The sequence below is a fragment of the Dasypus novemcinctus genome, chromosome 24 (genome assembly GCF_030445035.2).
Source record: "Dasypus novemcinctus isolate mDasNov1 chromosome 24, mDasNov1.1.hap2, whole genome shotgun sequence".
Taxonomy (NCBI): Eukaryota; Metazoa; Chordata; class Mammalia; order Cingulata; family Dasypodidae; genus Dasypus; species Dasypus novemcinctus.
Genome location: NC_080696.1, coordinates 53,390,260 through 53,413,335, shown reverse-complemented (window position 1 = coordinate 53,413,335; position 23,076 = coordinate 53,390,260). Strand labels below are relative to the sequence as shown.

The 23,076-nt window shown below is 42.4% G+C and overlaps 1 protein-coding gene across 2 annotated transcripts in view; it reads right to left on the bottom strand.

The window, feature by feature from the left end:
• SLC9A8 (solute carrier family 9 member A8) overlaps window positions 1-23,076 on the bottom strand; it is a 99,777-nt gene that overhangs the window by 30,413 nt on the left and 46,288 nt on the right. For both annotated transcript variants that reach the window (XM_058287219.2, XM_058287220.2), the window contains 4 exons: window positions 16,108-16,209; window positions 15,062-15,096; window positions 9,290-9,433; window positions 299-437 (listed from right to left, as the gene is read on the bottom strand). In XM_058287219.2, coding sequence (XP_058143202.1) covers window positions 299-437; window positions 9,290-9,433; window positions 15,062-15,096; window positions 16,108-16,209 — 420 coding nt within the window. The remainder of the gene's footprint in view (window positions 1-298; window positions 438-9,289; window positions 9,434-15,061; window positions 15,097-16,107; window positions 16,210-23,076) is intronic.

Sequence of the window (23,076 nt, the reverse complement as noted above, 5' to 3'; positions counted from 1 at the left end):
TCATCTGAATGCAGTCATCATGTGCTGGGGACTGAAGAGGCCACCAAAACCATATCTGATACCCAACAACGTACATGTGTTTTAAGCCTTGAAAAATACATTCTAAATTTCACATTAAATTTTAAAAATCTGAGTTTAAATGAAAATGTTCCCCAAACTAAAACTCAGCATAAAACTCCTCTTTGAAACAAAGCAGACTAAAATGGACCCCCTTAAGGAACAGGAGAAAATGGCTAGAGATGGATAGATTCAAAAATAATCTACTCAGCCATGCATGCGCACCACATTAAAAGGATATTAATGCAGAAATTAAGCCAGTGAGAGTGCCAAGTGCTGCTGAGCCAAAGAACATTTTGAGGAAGTAGCCAAGGGCTTGTAAAAACGTTTGCCACCCACTGACATCTGATATATTTTTTCTTGTTAAACCTTCAGCTGTGCTAGGAATTAAAAGAAAAAGAAAGAGGAGTTATAATGAAAAGTTATTAGAAATGAACTTAGAACTCAAAACTTATTTTCTTGCTTATTCTCTCATTTGCTCATGCATGCCTTCATTCATTCATGCCTCCATTCCATCCATCAATCAAACAGTTCTTTTTTTCACCTGTTAGTTTCACTGTGTTAGTTTCTGGGGGTTCAGAGATGACAGCAAAGTCCCTACCCTCAAGGAGCTCTTCCCAGTCTAATGAGGAAGAAAAACAAGACAAGAACTAATGACAGTTCTGGAATCCACAATATGAGGCAAGGGCTGAGGGCTGTAGAAACAAAGGATGGGCATCTAACTCAGACTGCTGGGGATCAAGGTAGCTTTTTGATGACGTGGGCTGGGTTTGGATTTAGGATAAAGAAGTTAGCCAGGGGAGGAAATGAGGGAAAGCACTCCAGGCTTTGTGAGTGAAGGAAGGGAGGGAGCCCATGAATGTATGTGCCACAACACATTCTGGGAACATTCAAGGACACAGACTCGTAAGGACAATACAGAAGGAACAGGAGATGGGGGTGGCGGGCAAGTGAGAAGAAGGACAGTGGCAAGAGACAAGGCAAGAGAAACAGGCAGGACTGTGAAAGGGTTTTGATGAGGCAAGCCATGGAGTTGGCAGTTCATCCTGAAGGCCCTGGGGAGTCAATAGGAAGTGTTTTCAGTACAGGAATCCTGTGATAAATCCTGAAATTGAGGCTACAGCATGAAGTTAGATTAGAATAGGGCTGCCTAAAGAGGACATGTCATTGGGTACAGGGTTGTGAGGGTGGATTTGGAAGGTATTAAAAATAATTGAAAGGAGTTTCCTTTCACTGTAACAGAACAAAGTAAAATGTCAGAAGCCATTAAATTCAATTGTTGATTTTATCCCCAAAGAGAAAAACACTTATACCATTAAAATGGGGTCATTCTTATTAAATATCCTCCTCCTGTTGATTCTACCTCCTCTTTCTCTCCATTCCATGCACTCTTTCCCTCAGCTACTACACTCTGGTCCAGGACCAAGGCCTCACTTACCTCTCTCCAGCTCTCTTCCTCTCTCCCTCCCCCGCCCCAAACACACATTCTGGTCTTGCTGAAGACTATCTCTTTCTCCAATTAGTAGCTGAGTGATCCTTTTAAAATGCAAATCTGACCAGGCCACAGGCTGGATCAACATCCATCCACAGCTTCCTTAGGCTTTTAGGAGGAAGCCCAGTCTTCCAGGCATGACCTGCCCCTCTCCCTGCCATACCTCTCCTTCCTCATCACCTCCCAACTCCTCCACATTTGGGGTGCAGCTACCCTGGCATTAGCACCCTGTAGTTCACCTATCACCCTTCCTTGGCTCCAGCTAATTCTTCCATCCATTCCTCAAAGGCCAGGTCAATGTCACTTCCTCAGGGACACCTGTCCCAACCCCTCACACAGGCCAGCTCCCTTTATAGGCATACGTGGTACTTGACTTCCCCTTCATAGCATGTAAAAACTGTAATGAACCATTCCATGAGGAACAAGTCTGTGTCCATATTGTTCACTACAACATATCCAGGGTTTGATGCAGTGCCGAATACATAAGAAACGCTCCAAAAATAAATTTTTGCTGAATCAGTAAAAGAAACAGAAAGAGTGGCCAATTGTAATACTCAGTTTCATGAATGATACCATTATAATGGTATAATTTTAAAGCAAGATTATCTCTGACAAAAGGGTAGCTTAGTCTAATAACCTCAGGAAGCTCTACATACTACATTCCTTTGTGGAGAATCACAGCTCAAAATAACGTAGTAGAGGTTCTGTGAAGTCCTGCAAAAAAGAAATCTAACTTTCTTTTAACAAAACTTTTTCAAACTCACCTGACTGCAGAATCTCTCCTATCCCATTTCTCTCCCAGCAGATCACAAGTTAATATTCCATCTCCATAAAAACTATGGAGTCATTGCAAATAGCCAAGGGTTCTTAATGGAAGAGTGCCTTTGAAGGCCAACATCATCTAGAATGACAGTTCCCATAAAGGGATCTGTGACCACACACACATATGGTTTCTAGCTCCCCCCACCCCCACAACTACTACTACCACCATCACTATCACTACTGGTACAAGGCCTGGTTTTGATGCTTTCCTTGTGTCAGGAGTAGGCCAAGGCGCAGAGAGAGTGAGAAACTGGGTAAGCTCATACAAAGGGTTGGCAGCAGATCCAGGGCTGGAGCCACTGGTTTCTGAACTCAAGATAAGTAAAAGTAAAATATAGAATATTGACTCTTTCTGGTCTGAAAATTTTTTTCTTAAGGTCATGTTTCTCACACTATAAAGAATAAAAGACAATGCTGCTTCAAGACTCACTTGGTGAGCTTAAGCTGGAGCTGAAGAGAAAAAGGCATCCTCTTCAGCGATTACTATAAGAATAAGCTGCCATAGGAACAAACCAAAGCTTTAAAGCTTTAAGTAACTTAAAGTTAATGAAGAGGGAAGTGGATTTGGCTCAATTGATAGAGCGTACACTTACTACATGGGAGGTAACAGGGTTCAAACCCGGGGCCTCCTGACCCATGTGGTGAGATGGCCCACGTGCAGTGCTGATGAGCGCAAGGAGTGCCCTGCCACACAGGGGTGTCCCCCGTGTAGGGGAGCCCCACGTGCAAGGAGTGTGCCCTGTAAGGAGAGCCACCCAGCACACACACAAAAAAACTGCAGCCTGCCTAGGAGTGGCACTGCACACATGGAGAGCTGATGCAGCAAGATGACGCAACAAGATGACGCAACAAAAAGATACACAGATTCCTGATGCCGCTGACAAGAATCCAAGCGGACACCAAAGAACACACAGTGAATGGTCACAGAGAGCAGACCACTGGGGGAGCGGGAGGGAGTAGAAGGGGAGAGAAATAAAATATAAATCTTTAAAAAAAAGTTAATGAACAAACAGAAGATACTTAGCTTTCTGGCACTTATGAAAGTGTCAACATTAAAAAGGAAGTAATTCATTCACATACTAAGTTTGAAAGAAGAAAGTATCAGATCACTTTGAAAATGATCCTTTATGCAGTATACCCCTTAAACACAAGATGTGGTTCTACCTTATAATCATGAGACAGCAGCTCCCTCCTTCTAGTACTGCCAAAAAAAGGGGGTATGGTGGGCAGCAGGCCTACCATGCCTCCTCTCTTCCTCTTCTATCTGGAAAATGCCTGTGGCCCCTCATGGTCTGGCTCACAAGACAGTATCTAAGGAGCCTTCCTTAGCTCTTTCCCAGTGGTTGTCCCCCTTACATCTTAGGCACAGTGTTCCCTTCTCCAGTAGCATTCTTCTCCACCTTGGACCAAGTTTGTCCAGTCCAACTGGTTTGAGTTACCAATCCCCAGAGTAATTTCTAGCATGTAGAGGGTCCTTAACAAATTTTGATGGCAGAAAGCATGCTTGGAATAGTCACTGAGGCTGGGATGCATCTTAGGTTAGTGATTCCTAAAGGAACCTGTACATCAGTAGTGATAGTGATCGTGTGTGTGTGTGTTGCAGGGGGAACAGGGAGTGGCAGGAAGGGGGCATTGTAAACAATAATATGAGGTCCACAGATCCATTTTTGGAAATTTTCATTGTAGGTGATCTTGGCCTTTAAAGGCACTTTTCCAAAAAGCACTCTTGGCTACTTGCAATCACCCCATCAATTTTCATTTTAAAAAGAAAAGATCTCCAGGTCCTGCCCTGCTCAAGATGGGGGAGTGAGATACTTCAGGGATCTGTTCCCCCACAGAAACTTTGAACAGCCAGCAAGAACTAGCAGAAACATCTTTCTCAAAGCCCCAGAAAATAGTTAAAGGACTATAGTAACAGGGCAAGTGCCAAATCAAGAAAGGAGTGGTAGGATCTCATGGCCCCCTGGCTGGTGCTGCCCCCATCCCTCACTGGCTCAATGCAGAGCTCTAATCCTGGCACTGGAAGGAGCACAGTAACCCTCATGCACGTCCTGGGAGTGTGGATGTCTGGCCCAATCTGTCTGGTAGTGGTCTGAGGGACTTGCTGTCCCAGAACTTGCCCTGCAGGTACAAGGCAGCTCAAGAGGTCTCCTACAGAACACTGCAGGGGAGCAGTCAGGTCGCGCTGCCTGAGACAAGCAATTGTGAGCTACAGGACATACAGTGAAGTGCTTGGGACCATGAGGAAACTGTCTCCTAGGGAAGAAGGGACATTCGTATCCATGTGAACACGAGAATTCCTACAGCCACGCACATCCCCAAGACAAGATGCATGTGTAGAAAGGGTCAGGGAGGCCCCTACTCTAAACTCATTGTATGGCTAAGCTCTGAAGGACAGTACTTGTAGAGGTCAATCTGCAAAGACTAGGAAAAGTGTTTTTTTTCCTCTTTTTTTGGTTAGCTCCTGGCACTCAAGGAAAGCTCTATCATAATGCTAGCCGAATACAGACTTAAGAAACAGACACCTCAGAGCCTAAATTCCAGTGATAACAAATTAAAATATCAAAATGATCCAAGTTTCAACAAAATATTACAAACCATACAAAGAAACAGGAAGCAATGGTCCAGACAAAGGAGAACACATTGGAAACCATCAATGAGGAGGACCAGACCTGGGACCTACCAGTCAAAGACCTTTAAAAAATGGTCCATACAACCAATCCAGTGTCCACATAGAAGAGGTGGCATTGGATTGGGAAAAGTGGACATAATGGACAAAGGGTATGGGGAAAGGCAGGAAGAGATGAGAGGTGGAGGCGTCTTCGGGACATGGAGCTGCCCTGGATGGTGCTTCAGAGGTAATCACCGGACATTGTAAATCCTCACAGGGCCTACATGATGGAATAGAGGAGAGTATGGGCCATGATGTGAACCAATGTATATGAGGTGCAGAGGTGCCCAAAGATGTACTTACCAAATCCAATGGATGTGTCATGATGATGGGAACGAGTGTTGTTGGGGGGGGGGAGAGGGGGGGTGGGGGGGTGGGGTTGAATGGGACCTCACATATATATTTTTAATGTAATATTATTACAAAGTCAATAAAAAAAAAAAATTAAAAAAAAAAAAAAAAAAAAATGGTCCTAAATCAGGAAAATGATAAATGAATACAAAGAGGATATCAACAGAAAGATGAAAATTATGAAAAGTAACCAAGCAGAGCTAAAGACAACAGTAACAGACATTTTAAATCTCCTAAAGGGTATCAACAGTAAATTGGAGTGGGCAGAAGAAAGAATCAGTGAACTTGGAGATGAAACAATTGAAATCATTCAGTCTGAGGAGCAGAAAGAAGAATGAAGAAACGTGAACAGAGCGTGAGGAACCTGTGGGACACCAACAAATGTACCAATAATATGCATTGTGGGAGTCCCAGAAAGACAAGAAAAGAGAAAATACTCAAAGAAACAATGGCTGGAAACCTTCTGAATTTAATGAAGGACATGAATATATACATCCAAGATGCTCAATGAACTCCAACAGGATACACCCAAATAAACCCATGTACTGGCATATAATTAAATTGTAGAATGCCAAGGATAGAACGAATTCTGAAAGCCACAAGAGAGAAGCAACATGGCATGCATGAGGGAGCTTCAATAAGAGTAAGTGCCGAGTTCTCATCAGAAACCATGGACAAGAAAACAGTGGGGTAATATATTTGAAGTGCTAAAAGCAAAAAATGTCAACCAAGAATCCTATATTCGGCAAAGCTATCTTTTAAAAATGAGGAAGAGGTTAAGTCATTCCCAAATAAACAAAAGCTAAGGGAGTTCATCACTACTAACCAGTTCTGCTGGTTGAAAGGAAAGGACAATACACAAGAGAGCGAAGTCACATGAAGAAATAAAGATCTCCAATGAGGATAATGGCATGGGTCAATATAAATGTCAGTACTATTGTATTCCTTTTTACTTCTTACAGGATCTTGAATATGCATAAAATATGAGAAATCAATAGTTTTGGACTCTTAATATATAAACATGTAATTTGTGACAAGAATCACATGAAGGTGGGGAACAGAGGGGTATAAGAACATAGTTTGTGTATGCTATTGTAGTTAAGTTGGTACCAAAGTAAATGAGATTACTCTATATTTAGGATGTTAAAATTTAAGCCCCATGGTAACTACAAAGAAAAATATCAGAGAATATGAAAGTTCAGACAAACGGACATTAGAGTATAGGTTGTTGGAGGGCGGGGGCAAGGGGAATAGGGAGTTAATGATAATAGGTGTAGGGTTTCTGTTTGGGGAGATGGAAATGTTTTAGTGATGGAAGTTGGTAAAGGTACAGCAATATTGTGAATGTGATTAATCCCATTGAATAGTACATGTGGGAGTGGTTAAGATGAGATAATTTATGTTGTATATATGCTCCCACAATTAGAAAGAAAAAAAAAGAGCAACTGAAGAGACAATGATAATTAAATGTATGATCCTGGGTGGGATCTAACAAAGGAGGAGAAAAGGATCAAAGGGGCATTATTTGGACATACAAAAATAATGGAATATAGAGTTTATATCAATGTTAAATTTCTTAAATTTAATAAGGGCATTTAAGGTGGTTACAGACGTGAATCTCTGTTCTTAGAAAATGTATACGACAGTAATAAATATTCAAGGAGCATGATGTATACAATCTACACTCAAGTGTTCAGAAAATGATTTCTGATGAGAAATAGACAAACAGGGAGACAGAATGATTTGACAAGTCTGGCAAAATTTTTAAATGGTGATCTGTGTATCTGGGGGGAAAGGGTATGTTAGAGTTCTCTGTATGGAGTTTGTGATGTTTTTTAAACTGTCCTATAAGTTGAAAGTATTTAAAAATAAAAAAAGCTTATTAAAAAAAAAAAAGATTTTTTTTTGTGGTACGGGGACCTGGTAAAGCTCAGAAACAGTCCTACCTCTGACAGATTTTTTTCTTTAAATAATTCAAAGGCAAAGCTGGTAATGTATAAAAATAACTCATGATGTTATTTCCAAGTAGGGCAAAAATTCTTTATCACAAATGTTCAATATGTGTAGCCAGGATACAAGACAAGAGTAAAAAGCAAAAAGCTAAGCAGCTTTCAGAGTAGATCTTAAATAAGAAAAAAAAAATTGTCATCAGATTTTGAAAGGTCTTGCAGCATGATGTATAATTTCCTAATGAAGCTACAGAAATTTCTGCCAACAGACAAAAAAGCCAATAATAGGGAACTAGTTAAATAAATCATAGTAAATCCATAGACAGGAGTTTTCTGTAACCAGAAAAATGGTACTGCAAATGACTACTTTACCAACCCTGTTCAATGGAAAAGCTACAATAAAGCATATGAAGTATAAGCCGATTTAAATAAAATAAATGCGTTTAAATAAAACATGCATACATATATCAAATCGTTAACCGACATTATCTCGGGGTAGTAATATGATGTATAATCTTTATTTTCTTCTTTGTTGCTTGCTTATTACTTTTAGGATAACAATGTTTTAAAGCTTGTTTTGTTTTCAGGTTTGTTGAGCACCACTTAAAATTAAGCAACATTTAGTCAGCTCTTCCTGTGAAGATAGGGCAAACATAGTGGAACAATAAGAGGGTGGGGGCAGGGGAAGTAGACAAGAAAAGCACCCACATTAACTGATGTTGGATATTTTTTCACATAGTATCATATTTAACTATCTAATCTTCAAATCCAGTTGTAGGCTGAGGCATCACCACTTTGACTTTATGACTGAGGAACCAGTAGCTTGGAAGGGTGAGCAAGCTGGTCCAGGGACACACAGCTGTTTGTGACAGTACTGGGACTCAAACCCAGGTCTGTCTGACTCTAAAACCTGAGCTCTTTCTACTAGAAAACAGTCTCTGATATAAGAATTCTGAATGTAGTCCATAGTCAAGACTTTATGAAAATGCTAATGACCACAGAGTGGTTATGCTTAGCCATGAGGCCCAGGACAAAGGAAAGACGTCAGTACTTAGATAAATGGAAATTCTCTTCTCTAACAGAACACAGATTAACCCCTGAAATTCTCTTAACTCATCTCTGATACACTGTCCAGGGCTCTTTTCCCCAACTGCTTTGACTGTCTCTGCCTTATCTTCTGGCAAAACTGTTTGGGTTGCCTGTCCACACATGTTAACAAGCATCACACAACACAGCGTTCAAGGAACAACCCTCTATCAGAAAAATGCACCTGAGAATATCTTAAGTTCATTTTCTTTTCCTAATTATTTCATGACATTTTATGATTCATCTTTAATTTCTTAGCTTCCATGAACTAGGGCAGAATACTAGCGAACATTTGAAAAAGATACACAGTTTCCAAAGTAGCTTTCACATAATGGCATCTTAAGGCAGGACTTATCAATATTACTATTCTTATTTCACAGCTGGGAAAACAAAGGCAAAGCGTGACAGCTAGTAAGTGGGAGTAGGGCTTCTATTGCTTTTGTCCACAACAGTCCTGACCAAACACCCATCCCTGAACTGGCTGCTTCATCATCATCTGCGGAACTTATTAAAAATGTAAGTATTTGGGTCTCAACCTAGAACCAACTGAATCAGAAGCTCTGAGGGTGAAGTGTGGGAATGCTACCATTTAGTAAGCACCCCCGAGTGATGGTGATTAGAAACCACTGCTAAAAGGTAGACTGTCCTCTCCTTATCACCTCTGAACCCTGACAGCATTCCTGGGCAACATCAAGGCTTGTCAGGACTAAAAGACAGAGAGAGATACTGGGAGAACCAATCACCCACAACCCAAGCAACCGTATCCGCAGCTGCACAGATACACCAGTCCCTTTGTTATGTGGACCTGTAGTTGTGGCACTTGAAGACGGCAATTTTCTTTTCTCAGACCCGCACTCTTACTTGGTCAGGACAATGGAGACGGCGTCATTGAGGATACTTTCTCCAAAAACCAGCATGTTGAGTACTGGGTCTACATGCAGTGCATTGAAAATAGCAATAGTAGCCACTGGATCAACGGCCGATATTAAGGAGCCGAACGCAAAACTGTAAAGAAAGAAAAGGAATGGGATATTCTGCAATGCTGATCCCTTGGTTCACATATTAAAACAAAGACAAAGACTGCATTTGCTATAACCTACTAATACACTTTGTGGCTGAAGTGTCAACAGAAGACGGAATCTTTTTTCCATTTATAATATCAATATAATCATTGACATGGGGGGAGCAAAGAAAGGCCCACTCAAAAAGGAACTGTTTGGAATGGCCTAGCTTTCCATGGTAAATAGCAAGCCTTTATTTTGACCAATGGTGGGCAGCAGGCTTTAGCCAAGACAGCTAGAACCATGAAGGCTTGAGGGCCTCCTTGGGGGTCCCTCCCTAAATGGCCCATGAGCCCTTGGCTCTGACTTTTGCTTGTCCCTTGCTGCCAGCCCATCAAGAGTGTCCATCTGTGACCAACCCCAGCCTGCACTCAGTTTTGTAACTTCTAAGGAAGTATCCAAAGACAAGAGCAGCTCCAGCATGCTTCAGGGGAGGGTGGCAGACACCAAATCTGATTCACGTCCCCAACAGGCCAGCAGATCTCACTGACAGTACCCATGAAGACCTAATTACCTCCAACAAATATTTAGTAACTTTCTAATATGCTTCAGGCACTGAGGTTAATAAAAATGGCAAACATTTATATGGCACTTACCTTGCCAGACACTGTTCTGAGCACTCTACCTAGAATAACTCAATAATCCCCACAGTAGTCATATGAGATAGTCCTATCTCCATTACATATGAGGAAACTGAGGGGCTGAGGGACTAAGAACTTAAGTGACACACCCCAGGTCACAGAGCTAATAAGTGGCAGAGCCAGAATTCGAGTACAGGCTATGTGGCTCAGAGGCAGTGCTCCTAACCACAACACTGGATACAGCAAGATCCAGGGACAGTAAGAAAGTTAGGAAACTCAAAAGGCAACTTTAGAAAATGGCAAGTGTTACAGAGGTAATAAAACAGGGTGACTTGAGAGTGACCCGGTGGGGGAAGGAGGAGGAGGGAGCCACTTAGATTGGGTGCACAGGGAAGATCTCCCTGTAGAAATGACACTTATTTAAGCAAGCACCTTCATGACCAGAGCAAGATCTGGGGGCAGAGGTATTGGCAAGTTAGTTCTGAAGTGGCAGCAAGTGTGGTTACCTGAGAATCAAAAAGAAGGCCAGGGAAGTGGCTGCGGCTCAAGCAACTCAGCTCCTGTTTACCATATGGAGGTCTTGGGTTTGATCCCTGGGACCTCTTGGTAAAAAAAAAAAAAAAGGCATCCCAGACTTGCGTGGCGTGGAGAGGAGCAGGCTGCTGTGCCGGCAAATGACGTACCTAAAAGATGATGTTGCAACCAGACGGGGAAAAAAAACCAGTGTGGTAGTGGGGTGGTGAGGGTGAGGGTGGGTGGGGAGGCAGGCAGTGCTCAGCTCACAGTGTGGGGCCTTGTGGGCCGCAGGAAGAGTCTGGTTCTTGCAAGTCTCATTGCCTTAATGTGCCTGGCACTGCTTTCTGTCCAGGTCTGCCCTGTCCACCAATATAATAGAAAACATGGAGCTCCAAGGGGACAGCCCTGTGGCAGCACCGTGAGCCGGAGACCATCCATAGTCCACTTCCCACAGTCACCAAGCTCCTGGTCTGGGAGGTAAGAGGGAGATACTCTTCCCGGAAAGAGGCCGTGCTCCGTCTGGCTCCACCACCACCAAGCAGCTTCCAGGATAATCTGACTCCCGGATCAGGCAGAGGCGAGCTGGTGGGCAGAACTGCTCGGCTCCTTACTAGTTGCGATTATTTTCATAAATCAGTACTTTGGCGTTCTGGTTTCCGTGGCAGCTCGCTTTGAGTTTGACGAATGTGAACTCATCCAGGAGAGCCTGATTACCTCAAGAGCACCTCTGGATCTCAAACTGAGGATCACACCCCAAAAGTGAGCTCAGACCTCGCTTCCCAGACACTCCCTGTCCTCCAGAGGTATCACTCACTACCCACAGGCTGCGGTTTTTCCTGCCCTGGCCCTCACTGTGAGCACCAAGCTACTCCACTATATTTTAGCTTTTGGAGTATCCCAGTGTCTGCGCTGGGCATGGTCCAGAGATACTTGCAGAAGGAAGAAAGGGAGGCAGTGGAGGAGGGAGGCAGAGAAGGGTGGAGGTGAAGGAGGGAAAAAAAGGTAACTCCATAGAACTGCCAACCCGGGAGGCCCTGCTTTTTTGGCAGCTAGCTTCGAGGCCCTTACACTGCAACCCAGACAAAGAGTTTCTTGTCTCTCCTTTTATTCCCATCCTTATCATCTGTAGCAATATTATAAGGGGACCCAAAGGAAAGGGTATCTAAAAACTGGATCCTAGAGGAGAAGGAGGGAGGAGGGAGATGATGGGTTGTGTGTTGTGTTGACTGTATGCGGCTCAGCCGGCCTCTCTCTGCCATTCCCAAGAAGGGCATAGTTGGGCAGACACCCACCGTCTTCCATGCTCAGCATGTTCTCCACCACTTTCCTGGTTCTGTTAACAGCACCTCCAATTTCCCTCTGGGGAGCCACACCTCTCCCACTCTCCATCCATGCAGTTGTGTGGGGGCTCTAAGCTTGGGCATGGGACCCAAGCTTGGCCAACATGACCATTATCTGGCACTTTACTGCATCATCAGTAAACAGGCTCGCCTTTTTAGCAGGGATGGGAGAGGTGAGGGTGATGTGAGCCTGGAGCTGTCAGTGTCATGTGTGTCATGATGTGGGATGAGCATGCTTGAGGGTGGGCCAATCAGAGAAGCTGAGCTGAGATTGCTGACACTGAGGGCCCCTGGAGGCAGTCTGTTGGAAACCATCACCCTGGGGACACTGCAGTTCTACAAGCCAATGAATGAGTTTTTTGGTTTTGTTGTTGTTGTTGTTTTGCTTTAGTTTGTGTTGGGTTTCAGTTGCACTGAAAAAGATGATATACTTTGTCACTGTCCCTGTGGCATTGAGAACTGGAAATAAGAGATGGCTCAATGAATAGATAGAGATGAACACCCTGGAAATATGGATAAAAGCAAATATCCAGGGATCTACTGTACAGTCTCCCACATTTTCTATATGTTGGATGATTTTCATAATAAAAAGTTGTGGAATATGCTTTGCATGAATCATATGACACATTTAGCCCTGGTTGGGAACCTAAATTGGCAGAGTATTTCTGAAAGTGAACCCAAAAAAGTTTGAAATATGAATGGAATCAAGAGACCTGAATCTAAGGTATCATTTGAACTTGCCATCAGTAGTTCCATTTCATACCTCCATGGCCCAGTCTTTCAAAGGGCTAGAAGCCAGAAGTTCAATTTAAATATGTGTTTTCTTCATTCCATCATCTCAAAAGATGGCAAGGGAAACAAAATGGAAAGGAGATAGATTGGGGGTAACTAGCACTAAGAGTGAAGCATCTCTCCAGCAGAAACATCCCTAAAACGAAATCTGGGCGACAAAGTTATTTTTATGTCTTCTGTAGTGCAGAGTCTGTAGGTTCCAAGTTTGGCCTGCATGGTATGTGTATTAGTTAGTCAAAGGGGTGCTGATGCAAAATACCAGAAATTGGTTGGTTTTTATAATGGGTATTTATTTGAGGTAGGAGCTTACAGATACCAGGCCATAAGCATAAGTTACTTCCCTCACCACAGTCTATTTTCATGTGTTGGAGCCAGATGGCTGCCGACGTCTGCCAGGGTTCAGGCTTCCTGGGTTCCTCTTTTCCACTGTCTGCTTCTCTCTGGGTTCAGGGTTTCTCTCTTCCCAGGGCTTGCTTCCTCCTGGGCTCAGGGTTCCTCTTTTCCTGGGGCTTGTGTTTGTTTCCTCTGTGAGCTTACTTTCCAGGGCTCCAGCTTAAGGCTTCAGCATTCAACTCCAACATCAAAAACCCTCACATTAAAAGCTCCAACTCTGTCCTTTGCCATGCCTTTTACCTGTGAGTCCCCATCCACCAAGGGGACTCAAAGCCCTCATCATAACTCAATCATGCCCAGTAATAGACCAGATTACAAACATAATCCAATATCTATTTTTGGAACTCAAACTATATCAAACTGCTACAGTATGTTTGAAAAACTGAGTAATTCTGTCAATATTTTAAAACTGGAAAATTCTCTTTTTAAAAAAAAAATCTAGAAATCTGGCTTCTCTTGAAAAAAATATTTTAAATATCTAGTATTTTGGGCCCACATTCTTACATGGTAATTATTATCTGGAGCTGCGAAGTGCTATCCCCTTCAGACAGCAAGTGCTCTCTCAGCTGTCACTGTCACCCCAAAATCACAGCTTCCCTTTGCTAGGTGCTCTATCGCCGCACTGCGGGTTTGCGCCCCCCGGTTAATCTTCCTCAGGGTGGTCCCCATCTGTGGAATGGTCACTTTCTGACAGGGAAGGAAAAGCCTCCACTAGAGAGGCAGGTCTAAGCCTCTGCTGGTCTAAGGGACAACTGTTTTACGCCTCTCCCCAAGAACCCAATCCTCAATTTAATCGAATTCCACAAAAAATTTACCATGCATTTTCCGTGTCACCAACCAGTTGTGCCCCCCACAAGTTAAAGGCTTGAATGCTGTGACACCTTTCTTTACATCACAGTGTTTAGGGCATTTCTTTTGACTTGTTAAATAAATGCAGGGCATCAGTTCTGTTTTATTTCCAGCTCCTATGGAATAGGAATGTGATGTTTCCTACTTGTTTACATATCAAAAATGGTCTTAGAACAAAAGCTCCAAAATTTACGTTCCTGGGAGACAAAAATGGGATTGGAACTTGATGTACTCAGAGGCACGTTTCCCATAAAAAGGGCTCCAAGATTTTAGTCTCCAAGTTGCTGCAAGAGATTGAAAACTCTGGCATGCTTGGTGGGAAGAGCCTGGGGCTGAGCTCTTGGCCCACACCTAGATCCCCAGCCATCTGATGGCAGGCCTGGAAACACGAGCAAGGCTGTATCTTGCTGGACTTCTCAGAAAGGGGAAAGCACTCTGCTCATACATGTTCCAGAACTAGATCTGCTACCTTCAGAGAGAGTACTGCCTAGGTTGCTTCTTGCTAAGCCGATTACGGAAATCAGTCCTGGACTGGGCTCCTAGATAGCAACTCTGACTCCTCACTAGAGTAGCTGCAGACTGGGGCTAAGTGCACAATAGATCCCTTGGCCCTGCTGCTCCCCTCCACCCTCTACTTGGTGGGAACCCCAAAGTAAAGATTCCCTCCTCACTCCCCTTTTCTACTATTCCCCATCTGTCAAGAGGACAGCTTTTCATTATGACTATTAAAAAGACTTAGAAATCAGTTGAAGAGGATTCCTAACAATAAAAGAACAACAGTGAAATGTATTCCATGTGTATAGGGGTGGATGGGTAGGGGAGCAGTTGACTAAACAGTTATTCCCTCCAAAGCTTAAACTAAATTAATCTTTTCAATCAAAAACGCTCTGACTGGGAATCTTCGATATTGCTCAATATAATGTGACACATTTCAGAGACACAAATTATTATAATCACAATTAATGCAAAACAGATTCTACAGCAAAAGAAGGAGGAGGAGGAGGAGAAGAGAACAGAACTACTACACTCAGGAAGCAGAGTAGAGCAAACTTCCTCAGTCTGAAAAGCAGTCACATGGGCATTTCAGTATGAAGTACTTACCTGTCTGTCATGTTGAGTTTAGAGATTACATCAGCCTATAAAATAAACACACAAAGACATACACAAACAAACAAAAAAAAACCCCCTGGAGAACAGCCAAGAAGATTAAAATGTCCATTAGTGATTTATTACACACAAATAAGGACATTAATCTTCAGTCCCAAACCATTTGAAAAATAAATACAACTTCTAAGCTTTAGTTTAAGCATGCATTCAATCACCTACCAAAAAAGTATGGAAACAATGTTATATTTTTTAAGCCCATTTAACTGTAGATTTTCTTCTCTATAGTTTATTCCTATTTGATACCACTAGGAGCTGAAAACAAGGTTGCAAAACAGATTTATTTTGGTGCCCACGAGGCAGCAATAAAGGTGAAAATCAGATGGGCTTTAGCCTAATGCTAGCAAGAGAAGAAAACAGATCTGACACGTATAAAGCACAGAATACTGGCACTGGGAAGTGGCTTAGCAATGGCAGGAAATCCAAAGTACATAATTTTTAGTTGGGCAGCCTAAAATTGAGTGAAGAAATTCTGAATCATGTTTGATTTTTTTTAATGTAAAGTTTTATTTAGACAACAAGAGCAACAGGGAGGCAGATGTAGCTCAAGTGTTTGAGCACCATCTGCTTCCCAAGTATGAGGTCCTGGGTTTGATTCCTGGTACCTCCTAAAAAACAAAAACAAAAACACAACAATAATGTTCAACCCTGATTCCAATTCCCTGACTACACAACTGATATTGTTATAATCTGAAGAGCAAGATGGTATACTGCTTTATTTTCAGATATTTCAATGCTTAGTACAGTAATGGTTTGCAATTAAGGTCAAATACTTCTGGATTTTGGGAAAGATTCACTGGATTCTTCAAGGACACTAAGAAACAATATTAACACATTCCTCCCAGGAGTCTGGATCTCCTTCCAGGAAGGCATTTTACCCTGGAAGTGAAACGTAGGCCCCATAAGGTGTCCGCTACACTGCCCTCCCTGCACTAGCCCCAGGAATAGAAATTTTCCAAGTTTTTCAAAGATGTTTTTCTTACCTGACCAAGAAAATAAATTCCTCCACCTACTACAAAAGCAGAAATTGCCGTACCAAAAACAGCAAACAGGGTGATGGAACCAATGTTTTGAAAGAAGTTACCCTGTTTGGAAGAGAAGAAATTAGAGAAATGAGTAGAAAAGCCGGTACAGCCAGCGAAGGTATGGGCTCCCCCAGCCTGACCCTCCTCACAGGCTTCCTTCTCTGTGAAGGGCACCATCTCCCACCCTGCCTGGCCAGCTGGAAACCTGGGTTTCTCCCTCACCCCCACATTAATGCAGAGCCAAGGCCGGTCGCTGCTGCCTCCGTGCCTCGCTCACAACTCCTTGCTTCTCTCCATTGCCCTAGCCCCGGGCGCCACCACCTGCCTCTTAACTGCACCATTGCGGTAGCTCCTTACAACTCCTCACAACCATTCCTGGCCCCTTTCTCTCCACTCTCCAAGTGCTTCCAGATTGATCTTTGCAAAAGGCAAATCCTTGAACTGCTCTAAGGCGAAAACTGAACCGAAACCTGGATAGCTATACCCCTAGGAACACCTCTAACTCTCTGGATTCTGGTCACACTGGTGGCTTTTTGTTCTTTGGGGGGTGGGGGGTTGTGCTTCTTCCAGATATTGAGTCTTATACACATTGTTTCCTCGACTTCCCTTTTCTTTCCTCTTTGCTTAGTGATTGTCAGTGCTATGCTCTCAGCCCATTTTGACTCTTCCTTAAGGAAACTTACCCTCATCTCTCAGACCCAGTCAGATAATAGTCTATGTTCTCAATGTACAATAAACCTCTCCTGGTAGCACTTAGCAGGGATGCAGTTTTACATTTAGTTATGGGGTTATCTGACGGACAGCTATCCTTCCCACCAGATAAAGGCAATGACCATTTCTCCTTTTGCTCAGACAGTCACTGACAGACTGCCTGGCTGATGGAAGGTTCCCAATAAATATGTACTAAAGGAATTAACTAGGTTTCATGTCTGATTGAAGCCTGAAGTCCACACAATTATAATTTTTAACTTAATTAAGAAAAAGATGCAGGATGACAAAGACTGTCAAGATGAATAGGTTATACTATCAGAAACTCCTTTTTTGCTCTTGAGGTCTTTTAAACAATTTTATTTCACTCCATTAGTATCCTTATTAAATACACGACAGACAAAAATACATTTCCACCTATACTTCATGGCATTTAAGAGAAAATATTAAGTTCAAGTAGCATGGCATCATCTTTCAAATTCCAATGAAATTGAGGAAATTAAGCTGTTTATTGGAATTCTGTGGATTCTGCTTAGGAACAACCATCAAGAAGCCTTGAGGCTCCATGATTATAGATGTGGGCAAGGAATCACTTCCTTTGCCCAGAAATCATCAAGGCATAGATACCAGAAGTGATATTTTAAAGCTCATTTCAAAAGAGTATTGTCAGGGATGACTGTGGGAAGATGGAGTAGGAAGTTCCAGGAATCAACAACTATTAAAGCAGGCAGGAACAATATGATTCAACTATTTTGAAACTCCAGAGTCCAGGAGAATGCTGTACAGCATCCGGCAAAGAATGGGAGGAAGGGGCTGGTAAAACCAGTAAATTGCTCTCTAGGCACAGTAGTTCCTGGAGGCCATCCCCCACTCTTGTGGCAGGCAGCAGTGGGGTCCAGTACCTGCCATAGCATGCTGGTGTCTGAGAGGGTCATAAAAATCCACTTCCCCAAGATCCAGGCTGGGCATGGGCTGATCTTTGATCCTGGTTTTTCATTAGCTACTTTGGATCACTGGAGGCTCAGCTCTGAGGGTGCCCATTGTTCCAACACACCCTGGACAAAGGTGGCAGAAGAGACTTAAAGACTGTGCACTTTCCCAGAGCTGCGGAGGACAGGTGAAGAGCTGCATTTGCTGGGCAGGTCAGAAGAGTGCAGCTTTGGGGAGCCATAGAAGCCCTTCCTGGCCTCCTCCAGTCCCTCTCCAGGACAGTTTGGAGCTAGCAGCTCCCTTTATGGGTCCCTGGTTTTTTTCCAGCTGGGGAAACTCCTCTCCACGTTAGCTCCCTCCAGCCCCCTACAATTTGCAACTTGAGACAATGAAAGAAGGGTAAGAAACAATTGAGACAAATGCTTACTGCTTTAGGCCTGGAGGTAGAACACCCAGGAGAGGGAGAAGGTCCATCTCCCAGGAAGTGGGGGCATTCAAACTCCTGTAAACAGGGAACACCTAAAGCCAAGCCCAGGACAAGACACAGGCCCAGAAAATATAAGGGAAAACCCAGAACTTTCCATTCACCTTGGGTGGACCTTTCTGATAGGAGCACATTGATGAAAATCTGTCATGTCATGAGCTGGTTATTAACTAAAAAAATAGACATCTCAGGGAATAAATCCCAAAGTAAATATTTTAAAATATTAAAATGTATAGTGTGCAACAAAAAGATTACAAAACAAAGAAATAGGAAATGATAGCCTTTCAAAAGGAAGAGGACAAAAATCCAGAAAATATCAATGAAGAAGACCAGACCATGTACAAACCAGAAAAAGACTTAAAAAATGATCTTCAATATGCTTAAGAAGATGAAGGAAAATACAGGAAAAGAACTAAGCATATTGGGAAAGCAATCAACTGACAATATAAGAATCTTAATAAACAGAAAATTTAAAAAGGAAGCAAACAGAACTGCTGGAGTTGAAGACTACAATAACTGAAATGAAAATTTTCCAGAAGGATTTCAACAGCAGATTGGAGTAGGCAAAAGAAAGAAGCAGCAAGCTTGAAGATAAGACAATTGAAATGAGTCAGGCTGAAAAGCAGAAAGAAAAAAGAATTATAAAATATGAAAAGAGCCTAAGAGACCTCTGGGACACACCAAGCATACCAATATATGTATTATGGGAGTGCAAGAAGGAGAAGAAAGGTACAGAAAGAATATTCAAAGAAATGTCAGAAAACATCTCAATCTTAGCAAAAGATGTGAATATACATATCAAGAAGCCCAGAGAACACTAAACAGGATAAACTTGAAGAAAAATATGCCTTGTCACATACTGATCAAACTGTTGAATGCAAAGGACAAAGAGTTTTGAAAGCTGCAAGAGAAAAGCAACATGTTGGGAAGCAGTTGTGGCTCAAATGATAGAGCATCTGCCTACCATATAGGAGGTCCAGGGTTCAAACCCAGGGCCTCCTGACCCATTTGGTGAGCTGGCCCACGCACAGTGCTGCCATGAGCAAGGAGTGCCGTGTCTCGTACGGGTGTCCCCCTGCGTAGGGGTGCCCCACGTGCAAGGAGTGCACCCCTCAAGGAGCACTGCCCCATGAGAAAAAAGCCCAGCCCACTCAGGAGTGGTGCCGCACACATGGAGAACTGAGTCAGCAAGATGACACAATAAGATGACACAACACAGTTTTCCAGTGCCACAGACAAGAATGCAAGCAGACACAGAAGAACACACAGCGAATGGACATAGAGAGCTGACAATGGGGGGAAAAGGGAGAGAAATAAATAAAAATAAATCTTTGGAAAAAAAAAAAAGAAAGAAAAGCAACATGTTATTGTACAAGTGAGTCCCAGTTAAATTAAGGGCCAATGGGTTGTAATACTTAAAGTGCTAAAGTAAAACTACTGCCAACCAAGGATTTTCTCTCCTGCAAGACTTTCTTTCAAACATGAGGCAGAGATTCAGACATTCCCAGATAAACAAAAGCTGAGGGAGTTCATCACCACTAGACTTGTCCTAAAGGCAAAGCTAAAGGGAGTTCTTCAGACTGAAAGGAAAGGGCCCCAGACAGTGGTTCGAAGCAGCATAAAGAAATAAAGACCTCCAGTAAAGGTAATCATTTGGGTAATTATAAATGCCAATACTATTGTATTGCATTTTTTGGTTTGTAACATCACTTCTTATTCCTGTAAGTGCTAATGCACAAATGCATAAATATGCTTGTTATATATTTAGGATGTTAAATTTTAACTCCCTGGTAACCACAGGAAAATACATAAAAAATACATACAGATAGAAATGAGAAGGGATTCAACATGGTACAATACAAAAAATAATAATAATTATGAAAGTAGGTCTTAATGGAAGAATCGAGGGACAAAAAAGATCTAAAACTTACAAAGACTAAATAGCAAAATGGCAGAAGAATGCCTTGCATTATCAGTAGTGACTTTAAATGTAAATGGGGGAGAGAGTGGATGTGGCTCAAGCAGTTGAGTGACTGCTTCCCACATGGACAGTCCTGGGTTTGGTTTCTGGTGCCTCCTGAAAAAAAAAAACAACAACAAGCAAAACAAAAGAAAAACTAACTCAAGGAAGCTAATGTGGCTCACTGGTTGAGTGCTGGCTTCCCACATACAAGGCCCCAGGTTCAATCCCCTGCCCAAGGTACCTAAAAAAAAAAAAGCAAATGGGGGAGTGGATGTGCCCCAGCAGTTAGATGCCTATCTCCCAATTGGGAGGTCCCAGTTTCGGTTCCTAGAACCTCTTAAAGAAGATGAGCTGATGCAATGAGTTGATGATCGAGCAGACACAACGAGCAGGGAGCAGATGTGGTTCAAGCGGTTGGGCACCTGACTCCTACATGGGAGGTTGCAGGTTTTGTTCCTGGTGCCTCCTAACAAAGATAAGAAGACACAATGAACAGAGACAATGAGCAGACACAATGAGCAGACAGATGAGGGAGCCGTCTCGGGGAGGAGGACATAAACGGGGGAGCGGATGTGGCCCAGTGGTTGAATGCCTGCTTCCCACATGGCAGGTCCTGGGTTCTGCCCCCCAGTGCCTTTGAAAAACAAAAAAAACAAGCAACAAACAAACAAACAAAAAACAACTCAGGGGAGCGCATGTAGCTCAGTGGTTGAGCACCAGCTTCCTATCTACAAGGTCCTGGGTTCAATCCCAGGCTCTTGTACCTCTAAATAAATAAATGTAAATGGATCAAACGTTCCAGTCAAAAGGCAGAGATTGGCAGAAAGGATAAAAAAAAGCATGATCCAACCATATGCTGTCCACAAGAGACTGACTTCAAATTCAAAGACATAAGTAGGTTGAAAGTGAAAGGATGAAAAAAATATACCATGCAAGTAGTAACCCAAGAGAGCTGAAATAACTGTAATACTAATGTCAGATAAAACAGACTTTAAGTAAAAAAGTTACGAGAAACAAAGATGGTCGCTATATACTGATAAAGGGGTCAATTCAAAAGAAGACATAACAATTATAAATACATATGCACCTACCAGAAGATCACTAAAATATATGAAGCAAATACTTTAGGACCAATATGTTCCAAGACCAATACATTCCAAGTCCCTTTGCATAAGTTGAAAATCATGCATAATAGTGAACCCCATTAATAAGTATTTCTTATATGAAAACATACCTATTATACATTTTAAAATAAATAAGGTAAATAAGCGCTATAATAAAAATTAAAAAAATTAATCATAGAAATAATTTTTTAAAATTTCAATTCTCTCTCTCTCTGCCTTTATATTTTTCAATTGCCAATTATGTATATCTGAATTCTCATGTGTTGAGTTCACATAAAACCAGGTCCTACTGTACTGAAGGATTTGAAGGGAGAAACTGATGGTTCTATCAATAGTAGAAGATTTTAATACAGCACTTTCAATAATGGATAGATCATCTAGACAGAAGATCAATATGGAAATATAAGACTTGAATGTACATTAAACCAACTAAACCTAACACATATATACAGACCACATCACCCAAAAACTACAAAACAGAAAACACATTCTTCTCAAGTGCACATGGATCATTTTCCAGAACAGACCATATCTTTGGTCACAAAACAAGCCTCCAATTCAAAAATATTGAAATTATACAACGAATCTCCTCCAACCTCAATGGAATGAAGCTGGCAATCAATAACAGAGGGAAAAATGAAAAATGCACAGATACATGGAAATTAATCATTGTAACCTCAAACAAACAATGGGTTAAAGAGGAAATCACAAGGGAAATTAGGAAATATCTTGAGGCAAATGAAAACATAACATACTAAAAGTTATGGGATGGGAAGCAGATGTGGCTCAAGTGATAGGGCTTCCGCTTACCATATGGGAGGACCTGGGTTCAATCCCTGGGGCCTCCTGGTGAAAAAGAAGAAAAAGCATGCCTGCACAGCAAGCCTATGCCTGTGTGGTGAGCTGAGTGCCCGCGTGGTGAGCCAGTGCCCATGTGAGCCAATGCCCACGTGGTGAGCCAAGTGTCCACACGGTGAGCCAGTGCCCATGTGAGCCAATGCCCATGTAGCGAGCCAAGTGCCCACATGGTGAGCCAGTGCCCATACAAGTGAGTCACATAGCAAGATGATGATGCAACAAGAGAGAAACAAAGGGAGAATCAAGGTAAAGCACAGCAGAAACCAGGAACTGAGGTGGTGCAGCTGACAGAGAAACTCTCTCCACATCAGAGATCCCCAGGTTGAATCCCAGTGAATCTTAGAGGAGAAAAAATGAGAAGACAAAAAAGAGAAATAGACACAGAAGATCACACAGCGAATGCACACAGACAGTAAAAACAGCAGGGTGGGGTGAGGGGAGTGGGAGGGGAAGGGAGAAAAATAAATAAAATAAATCTTTAAAAAAAAAAACAAAAAATCTTATGGTATGGAGCAAAGACAATGCTGAGAAGGAAATTTACAGCTCTTAAATCTGACTTTAAAAAAGAAGGAAGATTTCAAATCAGAGACCTAACTTCAAAACTAGAAAAGCCAATCATCTAATTTATATGGAAAGGTCAAAGTAATATTGCAAAAGAAGTATGAAGTTGGAGGTCTCACTTCGCAATCTTAAAACTTATTAAAAAGCCACAGTAATCAAAACAGCATGTATCAGGAAGTAGATTTGGCTCAATGGATAGAGCGTCCGCCTACCACATGGGAGGTTCAAGGTTCAAACCCAGGGCCTTCTGGCCCATGTGATGAGCTGGCCCATGAGCAGTGCTGATATGCACAAGGAGT